The sequence below is a fragment of the Ceratosolen solmsi genome, unplaced genomic scaffold (assembly GCF_000503995.2).
Source record: "Ceratosolen solmsi marchali unplaced genomic scaffold, CerSol_1.0 scaffold10, whole genome shotgun sequence".
NCBI lineage: Eukaryota > Metazoa > Arthropoda > Insecta > Hymenoptera > Agaonidae > Ceratosolen > Ceratosolen solmsi.
The window spans coordinates 2,360,711-2,375,062 of record NW_011948412.1 but is presented as its reverse complement, the minus strand read 5'-3'; the positions used below and the strand labels follow the sequence as shown (position 1 = coordinate 2,375,062).

The 14,352-nt window shown below is 24.7% G+C and overlaps 1 protein-coding gene across 1 annotated transcript in view; it reads right to left on the bottom strand.

Moving 5' to 3' along the window:
• Positions 1 to 2,384: 2,384 nt before the first annotated feature.
• Positions 2,385 to 14,352, bottom strand: part of LOC105364182 (5-hydroxytryptamine receptor 7) — a 95,805-nt gene continuing 83,837 nt past the window's right edge. Inside the window, exons 6-9 of the mRNA XM_011502061.1 lie at positions 12,511 to 12,623; positions 9,854 to 10,253; positions 5,135 to 5,528; positions 2,385 to 3,010 (exon numbers count right to left, since the gene is read on the bottom strand). Of these exons, the coding sequence (XP_011500363.1) occupies positions 2,745 to 3,010; positions 5,135 to 5,528; positions 9,854 to 10,253; positions 12,511 to 12,623 (1,173 nt within the window). The 3' untranslated portion in view covers positions 2,385 to 2,744. The remainder of the gene's footprint in view (positions 3,011 to 5,134; positions 5,529 to 9,853; positions 10,254 to 12,510; positions 12,624 to 14,352) is intronic.

The window sequence follows — 14,352 nt, the reverse complement described above, 5'->3', positions numbered from 1 at the left end:
CAGAAAAGAAAATTGTATATAGGAAGATAGAGTAGGTATTCAAAATAAAATTTTATAGAATTTATTTATATTTTTAAATGATTTCAATTTTATTTATAGCATTATTTCTCACGATACTGCGAGAAAGCCATCTAAATTTTTATGATTTAATCGCAGCATTAAATGCGACATTTTATAATGCTGTTAAGTTATTTTGTTCTTTAAGTTGATACACTTCGATAAGCTCGATGATAGTGTTGCAGTGATTGTTCTAACTTTATTACAGATCATTTTTAACTTTATTCTGTTTATATTAACATTATTAATAAATTCAATTGTAACATACGTTACATTTAACATTGTATTGTTAATTATATAAGATGTAATAATAGTAATAAAACATTGTCTATAAATATTTTACAATTTCGTTTTTAATATAAATTGTAAAAATATTCAGGAATATTCTTGTGAACATAAAAGTATGAACATAAAATTTTATAGATGAGGCTATTGATTTTTAAATCATTAACATACAAATTTGTATACAAGTATTTTCATATAATATTCACAATTATCCGTTATTGCAATTACTTATAAGAAATATTGTAAGAAATATTATTCTTATTATTGTTATCTGTAATTTTATTATTTACATTTCATTGGTGAATAAAATATTTATCTATAAATAATAAAAATTAATAGTAATGTAGAAATTAAGTTATTAATTTTCTATTGTAAAAATATAACATTCGCTTTAATAAATATTGTAGCACTATAACATTTTAATCATACAATGACTACAATATTTATTTATTTTACTAATTAATATAGCATTCATATATTAATAGCAATTTTACTATCTCAAATTAAATTACATTCCTAAATCTATCTTTAACAATACTGTTGAAATTGATATTTTTATTATTCACTTATTCGCATAGTTAAAAATGAGTTAATTTTATAAGTAATATAATTTAAATTACAATATATTTCAAAAATAAAAATCATGGTATTATGAATATTTTCTAACGTTAAATTTATTATAAAAAAAACAAGCATGTTGTGAAAATTACTAAATCCATTAACTTTAAATTTATTCGAATAGTTTGATCATTTATAACAATAATACAATGATCTCAGTTAAATATAATTCGAAAAAGCTGTTTTTTAGATAATACTAAAGTCTAATATTACGACTATAATTATAATACATAATGATATTTAAGTTTTATAAAAATTCTATATATTTTTAAATTTTGAAATAAATTATTTCTATTATTTTAATGTACATAGTAAATAATAATTTTGAGCTATTGTTAAATACTTAAGACTTTATATTTGACCTAGACATTAATAAAAATTAATATATCAGCTTCGACTTTAATATAAGTAATAATTATGAAGCTGTGTTGGTGTATAAATTAATACTGTAAATTAATATAAATAATTACATATTAACAGGGATCTCTGTTATTTAATTTTAATAAATTTTATTAAATAGTACTGTAATATTATTTATAAATTTATTATAATAATTTAAATTTCTTATTAAAAAATTAATTACAACGGGAATACTAATGAATGTAATTCGTATAATACTGACTAATATAGCTTTATAATTACAAAATGACATTATATAATATAAAAAATAATAATATATATTTTGAGATGCATAAATTTATTCATCAATTTAGATATTCCTAAATATTATTCCTTACCTTCAAATTAAATATCTTAGCAAACATTTTATTTAGGGAAATCATATATATATATATATATATATATGTGTATGTGTGTGCGCGTGCGTACACGTGGATAGGTGGGTGGAAGTCGGTATAATAAATAAAATTATTCAAATGAAAGTCTCGTAACAACGTTAAATGATACATTTTTAACAATTTAATATGTAAACTAATGCCTATTATTATCTTCGTTATCTTTAAAGTTCTTTAAATAAATCAGAAAATTTTATAGTTAAAAAGTAGTAATTATATAAGTTAAAATTGAACATATTTTATGTTATCGTCACTTACATGTAAGCTGGAAAGATTTGCTTAATGAAATAATTTAACTGTTCATATTTTATAGATAGAAATCGTGCTAAAAAATATAATGAATAAATATAAAATATTAAAAAATAATATTAATGTCCTATCACAATGAAACGTTACCAATAATTTTATTATTAGTAAGTTTATTTTATATCATATTTATTAATTTTTAAACCGCATTATCGTTGACTTAAAGATATTTGTGAGTTGTAAAAATATATTCAAGTGTAGAAATATTCATATTTCACGCATAATTTAAAAAATCCAATAGCCAATTTAAAATTTTGATTACAATTGATAAAAAATTTCGTCATGTGTTTACATATTAATAAGAAGATTGTTAGTACAGCTAGGATAGTTACAATGGTTCTCTTCATTTGTAAGAAATAATTTTCCAATTAAAAATTTCTTTCCAAATAAAGAAAAACAGCTCTTTCGAAAATTTTAATCTTCTGATTCGATATCTCAATTACAAATCTATAAATGCAAGTGATTTCATTTTGTCGCTATTAAGTGTAAAAAATAGTAGGTAGCTTTCGAAAGCCCGGGAAAACGAAACTCACACGAGCTCGTAGAATGAGTGTACATGGATTTACAATGTACTTGAATTTAAGTGAATATCACGTCGTGAAGGCGCAGTTCAAATTATTTTCGCTCGGCGAAATAACAAGATTTGATCGAACACCTTGCTCGATGGCGAGCTTGAGAATATCATTAAGTTAAAATTCGCCTGTCGGTCGGTACACGCTCAAGAGACGTTGAGCCGCAATGCGAGGCGATGGGTGCAGTTGACCTCTCTAACGTCCTGGAGGTCTGTCGCCTCCAGCTTGGCGGTGCAGCCTGGGGCGTGCGCTCAGCCCCCGGATTCGATTCGAATCTGCTGCGCAAACACTTGCGACAGGTCAGCCGCCAGAAAGCCATGCGAAAGTCGGCCGAGTAGAAGGCGTAGATGAAGGGATTGATCGCCGAGTTTATCCAGCCTACAATGTAAGGTAGAAGGTGTTTTTATATTAACCACCTTTCTTTAATGTATTTATTACGTTATTATGATCGCGGTTACCTTTATTATCGTGAAACATGCTGAATTAGGGTGACCGCAAATTTTTGGGTATAATGTGGTTATATGCTTATACTTCTAATGATTTGTTAACAAAAATTTTTCTTTGATAAACTGATACATCAAAGTTTATATACGTCGTTGGAATAAACAAAAATGTTATATACCGACGGCTCATTAAAATGCACTTGCAATTTACATACTTCAGATTATTCAAAATGAATTATATAAATGTAGAAGCTATAAAACAATGTTTAGTATATAAATAATATCTTATGGTTATTAATTTAAAGTATTTTCCAAAAAATATATTCTATTCTTTGCACCCAATTGTATTGATTTGATACAGTAGAAATGGATATATCCTCTCGACTAAACGAAAAGTAAATTAGGTTATGCATTTGAAATTAGAGTACATTCATAAAAAATAAACCTTAAAATTACTTTTTAATAGTATTTTATATTTAAAAATTGGAGGATATTACGAGGATATATGTGTCAAATATTATTTATTTTTGATAATAATTTAGAGATTAAGTACATATTTAGAAAGGCTAAACAAATTATCAATATACAATATCGTAATTTTTAAATTTTCATTAAAAACTCTTATGAAATAATATTAAAATATCAGTATTAATATTGTGCGAGTTTAAAATAAAATAAAATTGTTTAGACAAAATATACCAAACAATTCCGTAATATCTCTATTTAGATAAATAATTTTCTATACAACAATTTATCAGATACATACATGCTCGTATAAAATAGATACATATAGTATGTTCAAGTTTTAATGTACATATTTTTAAAAACTAACGTTGTTCATAATTGAATAAATAAATTATTTGTTATTTGAATTAATGTTCAATATATGTGTATAGTTATTAAGATTTATTATATATTCTAATGAAATAATAAACTTTTTTTTTTTTAATAATAAATAATGTATATTTTTAAATAAAAAATTTCTTATGTATAATTATTTTTCACCCTTAAAAACGTTAAATAATACAGTAAAGTGAAATTTTATAAATATAACTTTAAATTAAATTCTCATAAGTCCGATGGCTGTTATCTATGTTCTTTCAAGAGTAAAAGTAAGATTTATGACTATATCTGGAGTAAAAAAACTTAATTTATTAAACGAAAATGCATTTGTGGGTCTATCCACACATATGGAAATGTATAAAAATAATCAAGCAAACCAATTTGCATGTATATGAATGGATATTTATGAGGGAAACCGGAGACAAATTAAAAAGTATTTCACATTCTACCTGAATTAATTTAATCCGAGGCGTTTTTAACACTAATATTGATTCATACATTTATATATGGGCTGAATATTTTCCTTTGTAAGAATTGATCTTAATAAAAAATAAACAAATTTTTTCCTTTTATAATGCAATTGAATTATATTTTTATTAATATAGGTTATACGTTGAAATATCATGCTTAAAATTCGCTATGAAAATGAACGATCAGAATACTTCACATTAGATTTATAAGAAGTATCAACATTGTTTTACAAAGTGTCGATGCATTGTTAGTTTTAAATAACTTTTACCCTGAATCTTATTTACACTGGAAGAATACTAGTTGAGTAATTAAATGTTTAAACGCTGTACTGTCTTGTTTTATTATATCTCTGTTATAAGGATGACGTGTAAAAGATATGTTAAATATTTAAATGAAACCGTTAACACTTATTTTACTAGAAACAGTACGCATGAAAGTTTTGATAGAATAATACAAATTCACTTTACTAAGGACAGAAATAATATATACTTCACTTCAAATCTTATATAAAATAGTTTAGATGTTTAAATTACTAATAAGTGGATATTATAAAATAAATGTTAACGTCGAGCAATATGCGCTTTTAATACAGTGGTGGTCTCTCCGAAAGTCCGTGAAAATTACGAGATAAAACATTTATCACTTACTGGTCTTCAAACGTAATATTATCGGTCCTTAAAAAAAAACGGCGAGCAGACAATAAAAATTGTAAAAAAAAATCGCGGACGTAACAGGGAAAACTGACCAAGCCAAGTGAGCGCTGGCATAAGAGGGTCAGGCGGCTCAACGGGTATGAAAGGCGTCGCCAGGTACAAGATGAAGAAAGGCAGCCAGCAGGCGACGAAGCCCCCAACAACGACCGCCAGGGTGCCCGCGGTCTTCGTCTCCCGCGTCACCCTGTTAATACAGCTGTGCTGATGGCTGCGCAGAGTCCCCGTGCGCACGATCTTACGACAAGGGCTGCTCCCAACTTCAGAACAGGGGACCGCGAGGGCCGCGGGGCTCTTCGTCTCGGCGTTGCCCGCGTCGCTAGTCGTTCCCTCGAAAATCGAGGCAGTCGAGTGCCTCGAAACTAGGATTGATTGCGGCACCGTTGGCTTTTTCGAGCTCTGCACGTGGTTGGTTGACGGCACTCCCGTCTGAAAACAAAGTTGCCTCTTACACAGTTCAACAAATTAAGTTTGTTATTTATATATAAGAATCTTTTCGACTCGATGAAACATCTTAGATTTTCAACTAATCATTTTTAACTATTAAACGTTATATTTTTAAAAGTTTTACTCAAAATAGCAAACTAATTAATATTAAAAATATAACTTTGCAGCGTAAAACTAATAGGGCCTATTAATTTAGATTAATATATTCCTACAAATTGGGCTTCTAATGGAGTGATCACTGCTAAATAATATATATTATCTGAACAAAATTGCAAGACCTTATCAATGAATATAGTGTACATTCATTTCTTTTAATAATACTTCTTAGATACACTCTTATATTTGTGTCTTTCCAGCTGAATCTAAATTAATTTTATAATTTTAATAATAATAATTCTAATAATTTTATATTTTTAATGTACTAGCAACTTATTATATTTGGCTACATGTATTAGATAATATATAATACGATAACTGAATTAACAACTAATTATATTTTAATACATATATTAAATATTGATTTTATATTACAAAACGTTTTATTAGACTTATCTCAAAACTTTTCAAATATTACTCTGCACAGTTTATTATAATCGCCATAAAATTTGAAACGATAAAAATATAAGTCGTGCATGAATAATTATTTTTATGAATAAACAAAATTAGAAAATGAAACAAATAATACCAGTTCATATGTAGTTTGAAAAATCGAAAACGTTTAACATTTACATTCCACTAAATTTAAAATAAAAATGTAATTTACGCATAGTAAATTAGTAATTAGCAATAGTGGGAAGTAGATATACGGCCTTCAAGAATTCTAAGTAAATTCTAAACACCGCCTCTATGTAAATGAACCAATTGATATCAATTACAATTAAATGCTATAAATTTCACATTATTAACCAACGTCGAAAATTATCTGTACGTATTAAATAAAATAAAGTGAAAAAATTTCCTTTGCGCGCGGAGATAAAGCAGTTACTAAATTCCGCTATTACTTACTCGACACTCGCGCTCTTACCTCAGGCTCGAGCAGAGACATCACACGGATATGTTATCTCGGATGTCGTCGCGGTGTCTAAGAATGGAAATTTCATAGCAGGGCAGAGAGCCGCATACTTACACCGATTCCGGCTTTTGCCACTCCTAGATAATAACGTATTCTCTTGATGTGAAGTTCTTACCGAAAATATGCTTATAATTCGCAATGTGAATGCATCGCATACACTATGTCCGACTATTAAATTACTTATTTTCTCAAACTACCCAAGCAAATTAGAACGATTACTTTTTGCTTCTACACTTCTTATATATTAAATTTATCGTTATTTAGATTTCTCTACGCTCCTAATTGCAATTCCCATTATTAAATTACCTTTTTTTTTACTTTTCATATATTCGTATTTTATTTGTACATAGCTGAGAATTCAAAAGATTCATACTATATACTATAAAATTTGGTTAATTAATTCTATTTATAATTATTTATTAAGTTACTAATTATTTTTAGTTTAATAGCTTTCATTTATTCCATATTAAATATTAATATGAATCGTATCATCATTACAGTTTTAAATAAATAAGCTAGTTATTTTAAATATTATGATTTCATATATTACATTTATGTGTAAATACCATGGCTACTAAATACAAATTTTAAGATAAATTGAACCGAAGTAAATATTTTGTTAAAAATGATTTGCAAGATAAAAATATTTTGAAAAATCTAGTTATTGCTAAAATTCTTTTTTCATTATAGTTATTAATCATTTAATATTATTTAAATATATTAGCTTACGAATATATTTTATCGAAATATTTTATTTCGAACTATATTTTACTGAATCATTTGACAGCGAAAATAAGAAGTTTTGTTCTACACGGTGAAATAGAGATATAGAGTATTGTGATTAGAAAGCCTAAAAAGTACCAAATTCCTTATGTTATCTAATATGAGAAATTAGTAACAATCTATATTTATATTTGTTGCTATTCTACATTATGCTACTAACAATTTCGATAATAGGTACAAAATAATCATAGAACAATCGTATCAAATTTATATAATTTCGTGATGATTTTTATTGAAAAAAAAAACCGATTTCTATAGACCAAACTGAAGATGATTATCATTTCAAACGTGTTTATAAATTGGGTACAGTTTTTCCATTAGCCCTTTTTTATGCAAATTTTTTATAAAAAAGCTTTATTTTTTATTTAATTATAGCTTTTCTACCAGGATGAAATTTTAATTTTTTAGATTTTTTGATACTTCAAAAATATTAGTAAGTATAGTTAATAAGTAAAATAATATATAATATATTAATAAACCATTAAATGTATCAATTATAAATAAAATTGTATTAAAACCAAGAAGAATGGTAATAGAATTTCCATATAATCTATCCAACACCAATATAATATTGGTGAAAATAAATTTGAAAAAATTGTATTTTTCTGTGCAAGATAAAATTAAATAGCGTGTTAATACACATATATCTACATATTTATGTAAATACATGCACCGATGACACTTTGTCTAGTATTATATGATACTCAACTGCTTTCACAAGTAGACTCTTATTCAGAATCACCAACATTCATACACAAATGCATAAATACATACTATTTATGTAAACTAGAAAAGGGGAATATCCATAATATCTACATTCCGTATCAAAACAAAATATAAAATTGATATTATTTTTTAAACAATTTTGCAAAAATATTGTTATTCTTGTAAACAATGAAATTTTATAATTTGCAATTAATGCAGTTTCAAGAAACATAAATTTGTATTTCACGTTTTAAAAAATAATATAGTAGTATATAGTATATATATAGTATATATATATTTTTATATATTTTTATATATTTATATATTTATAGTATGTATATATTTTTTTATGGCTTAAATAAAAGAATAAATATGCATTGAAAATATGTAAATATGTGTAAGAAAATTAATATATATTTAATAGATAGTTAATAAAGATATAAACCAACTTATATAAATAAACATATAAATAAACTTCAGTTAAATCTATTATCTAAGTTATGTTAATAATATGTATGGTATATAAAAAACTATACTTTTGTGTCTATCGTCTTTCTTATAAACTAATTTGAATTGCTGAAAAGTATTTGAAAACTGTAACAGCAATATAGATTGTATAAAATTTTGTAAGAAAAATTATATTATTTCATGCAATATAAAATTAAATATATAAATAATTATAATACATATGCAATTATAAAAATAACACACAAATCATTTTCTGAGTTAATACTTTTACCATTCATTAATTCATGTGCGCATGTAGGGACATATAGGGAACATTGTGTATACATTTTTAGAATACTTTATTTTAATATTTTACTCTGCTTTATATGTTTATATACAAATTTTTAACTGATAATTTATATAACCAAAATATGTTTTATTTTTATGAATTACATATAATATATGTTATCATATTAAATAAATTATAATTAGATGGAAGTAAAAAATTAAAAATTCCTAATATAAATGTATAATCAAATAGATTTATAGCGTAAATGCAAAGTCTCTGTATAATTTATTACAATTTTATTATACGAAGATTAAATTGCACGAAATTAACGTGTACTATTCAAGTATCTTTAATGGTGTAAAATTTTACATAGTATATAAATATAATAATTGGATTATTTATTACAATTAAACTATTATGAATTTAATAAATAATATGATATGAATAGTATAAAGATTAGTATTTATTTGTACTTGAAAAAGAATATTTAGAAGTAAAAGTAAAAATACTTCAAATAATCAAAAATATTTTTATATTATTTTAATATTATTAATCTTTTGGTTAAAAATTTTAAATTAAATTAAATTAATTTCTAGACAATTTATAAACACAATGTTTATAAATTTATTGTTTTCAGTGTTTTTATTAATATTTTTTTATAAAGCTATTTTGTAATAATTTAATAATATAAAACTGTAAATAAAATGAAATGTATTACTATAAACACTCTAATGACTCATTAATACTTAAAAGAAATTAAGAATGTAAATACTTATAATTAAATGAATTACATTCCCAAATTTCTCTAATAATTTTTATTACATAATTTTTAACATAATAACATGATAATTAACAACTATTATTTTGAAATTAAGTTTTTTTATATGTTTAAATTTACTGTTATTAATATATTTGAATGTATTTTCTTTAACTAAAATAATGTAAATATAGCGAAGTGACAAAAATCACGCATTCGTTAAGAATAAACACAAATCGGGAATATTGACTTACGGCATGAAAATGTCGCCGCTGGGTTCGGCGATGTACGCTGGTGCAATTTATGGACTCATTAGGAGACTTCCGGTTCTCACCAACACTTACAGCATCGGCCGACTCCAGACTTCGATGCCGCTTGGCGATCACACAGGAAATCCTCCCGTATACGTACAGCATGACTAACATCGGCAGAAAGAAACTACCCATGGCTGAGAACACAACGTAGGACGAGTCCATATTGTAGGAGCACTTCTTTTCAGTCTCCACAACATTGCGCGCTCGTGGAAAGCAGCCGAGAAGAGGTGGACTGGTGATTGCCCCAGCCAGGATCCACACGACGACGATCATGAGACCAGCGAGACGTTTACTACGTCGCCTCCTGCTGTAGATCAGCGGCTGCGTCACAGCCAGATACCTACGCATACCCGTGTCTCCTTAATCTCTCTTACTTTGTATTTATCGTGGGTTGCCGAAAACTCAATAGCCCAACTACGTGAAATAAGTTTCACGAATGACTCTTTCAAACAAATTCTAACAGCCTGTGGGTTGCAGGGTACTTTGATTTATCATTTCTCTCCTTTCGTAATGCGCTTGTTTACCGTTTCATAATGCAAGATTTCGGGATACGTATAGAATTTTTGATTTTGAACGCGACCTATAAAATAAATTTTATAGAAGTTCACAAAAAATTTAATTTCTTCCTCGCTCTGACTAGTCTAGTTTTTTGGCTAATTATAAAACTTTATACAAAGTGGTAATATAAAAATTAAATAAAAGTGAGCGTACGTAAATAATAGTCCTTTTGTAATTAATACAAGATGCAAATCAAATTTTTAAATACATACGATTTTAATCATCAATTTTTTTTATAGAATAAATATTATTAGTAAATGAAAATACTTAAAATTTTGAAAATAGTTTATTATATATTTGCAAATGTATTTAAGAAATATAAATTAAATAAAATATATAAACAAGAATAAAATAACATAATATATTATATATATATATATATATATATAGGCGCGTATATTATTTATTAATAATATATAACTAATTAATTATTATTTTATGGAAAACAATTAATTTTCCTGTTCAAAACAAAAAAATCGAATCGATTCTCGAAAAAGAATAATTTCGTTATTGATAAAATTATCTATCATAAGACATTTGTTTTTAACAGTTAAAATGACTCATAATTTGTTTCTTGTTTAAAACAAAATTTCACCGATATATAAAAATGTATATGAATGTTACTAAAATTAATAATAAAATAATAATACTAAAATTAAAACTAAAATAATAATACTATAATATTACAATATAATAATCAAATTTGCAAATATTGGCTAATATTATTTACAGAAAAAAATTATTTACTGTGACATTTATTAATTGTTTCAAAGAATGTAAATAAATTGTATAGATATATATTAAATAAGTCATTAAAAAAGAAAATTTAATAGATAATATTTATTTTCATGATCTTGAGAGCATTTTAAATTCAAATTGTCTAAAAAGTATGTATCGATAAAGTTGAAAGCCACACAAAAGAAAATTTTCAGTAAAGCAACCTAGGTAAAATAGCGACTTCATCAAACAGAAAAAAATTTAAATTATTCATGAATCATGGTTAAAATTTTCTTAAATAAATTAAAAATCTTATGAAATAGATTAAACATTCTTTCGTGAAAAAAAAATATTTATTTGTAATTGACAAATAAATTTTCTTATTTTGAAGTAAATTATTTAATAAAATCAATTGAAAGATAAATAATATATAGAATATATAGTATTGAGTTATTATGGAATTTATTTTTTTTTTGCACACTTTGCAATTGTTCAATTTAATTTATGTATCACATTTAAATACATTGCAAGTAAATAAAGATATATTGTATCCCTTCTTGAAATTATTTTAATTTAAATCTAATAAGATTAATTACATAAATAATTATAAACATATTTAATTTCATAAATATACGGGTTAATTAGTTTTTTATAACAAAGCATAAACATAACTTTTTAAATATTATAAATTTAAAATATTCGATTTATTGAATGTTCCCTTTAAAATTTATTGCAATATAATTCTAATAATAATAATAGTTATAAATAGCTTAAATATGTGCGATACTTCATAACTCAAGTAAGCCTTTAAAATTTACATAACTTGTAAGTTTCCTTAACATAATAAAATATGAATTATTCAGTGAAAATCATTATGTATTTTTTATTTATATATGCCATATAACACGTATGTTAATAAAAATAAATAAGTTATAAAAATAAACAAACTCTTGTGATCAAATATTTTTTATCTATATACATATAGACATTACTAATACGTGTTTCAAAAGTATAATTATACGACCAGTCGGGTGGTGAGGAGTAAACAAATATGTTTGCAAAACCTATGTATAAATTGGTAACTTGTTGTAATACAAAATTTCTATCAAATGCTAAGAAATATTCAAAATAAAGAAATGAAATGAGAAAGGGCTGTATAATAAGAGAGATGGTGTGTAGCGATCAGCGTCGGAAAAAAAGTATCAAAGTTGTGGACTCGAGCAGCCTTACAACCGTGACCGTGATGGGGGGGGGGTGCCCTCACATTAGAGCAGAGACTGTCAACGTACATGACTATTTGGTCTTATCACAAAGTTACTAACCGGTCTATGGAGATGGCGCAGAGTGAGAGGATACTGGCCGTGCAAAGAAGGACATCCAACGAGACCCAGGAGTCACAGAGCACCTCACCCAATTCCCATGTGCCGCCGTTCAGCTATGAAGAAAGAAAAATAGAAGAAGGACTAACTTTTCTTCATTTATTTGTGTATTATAATCTTGGTATTCATTAAATTTGAAATGCTTGATGGAGTGTTTCAAAAAGAGACTCAAAAACAAATTCTGTATATTATTTCATAAGATTATATAGTTGTATATTATTTGGAATGAAAATTGATTTCATTCTAATTATTGAATATTTTTGTATTTCAACCATATATTAAAAATATTTGTCTTTTGCATTAAATTTTTTTGTAACTTTTTATGTTTTTTATTGTAGAAATAGAATACATTAATACTACTTTTAAATACTTAATTTTGGCAAATATATAATAACAGCTCTTATAATAATATTTCTTTTCATAACTTTATAACTGGCCTAAGCTACTTAGCAGTTTAATATTCCGTACATTTACGAAATACTTAAATATAACTTAAAAATTAATTTATTTTATACTTTAAATTTGCAAAGATACAACATTGTTATTTTAGTGCTCTTTAATCATATACAAAAGTTAATTGTATTATATTTTCATACTAATATTGTACAAATGTATACTCCGACACATAATTTTCTGGAATTCTAATGTCAGAAACCAATCCTCTTACACTTTAAATATTATTCGAACCGATAAAATGTTAAATATAATAAAATTAATATAATTCTATATAATAATTATCATTCTGTATTTAAAGGATATTTCCAATTAAATATAAAATGGTCAAGCAACTCTATTTAAGTATAGTTAGATAACTACGCAATACACAAATTTCATTTATAACAATAAATTAAATATTAAACTATGCGGTTAAATTTAGATTTAAGTCTATTTTAAAGTATTTGTAGCCTTTTTATAGAAATTATAATTTTATAAACGAATACTTTTAATGAAAAGTTATATATATATATATATATATATACATAATTTTGTATTAATATTACATATTATATTAATTTTATATTAACTATACTAAAATTGTGAAACTAAGTATTACATAGAATCAATGCTGATAATTAAATCATGTAAACGGTATTTAAGTGACTGTTTAAAATTTATAAAGCCTCAAAAATCTTCATCTCTAAAATTTAATCAAACTTTTTCGAATATTTACAACCTGTATTTTTAATATTTGCCAAAGTTTTAGAAATATCTTATATTTCCTTATTGAAAAAGTTTTTGAAAGTAGTTAATTTTTTATGAAGTTGTACATAAAATAAGAAAATATTATTTTATATTACAAATAAAACCTACAATTAACAAAAACCTCGTTGGATAGATTTAAAATGAAAATTATAAATATTAGTGCATATAGCAAAAATAATAATATAAGAAATGTCGACATTTAAAACATATCTTCATTTATTTAGGTATTCACAGATTTTTATAGCGCATTCTGTTATAATAACATTTGAACTCTGTGTCGATTATAAATACTAACCAATAAATAAATTGAAAGTCTGTAGTTTTGCTAATATTAATATAATTAAAATATTTTTATTTAACATAGGAATGAAATAATAATAATAATAATAATAATAATAATAATAATAATAATAATAATAGCATAGGAAGGAAAGAAATATTATATTTTTATATAACAATAAAGAAAAAAAGAATGTCTTATGTATCTATATGTATACGTCATAATAAATTAAATATAATACTTTCAAAATGCCTACATGTATATATTTAAATTGTATAGTAAAATAACAAGAATGTTTTTTT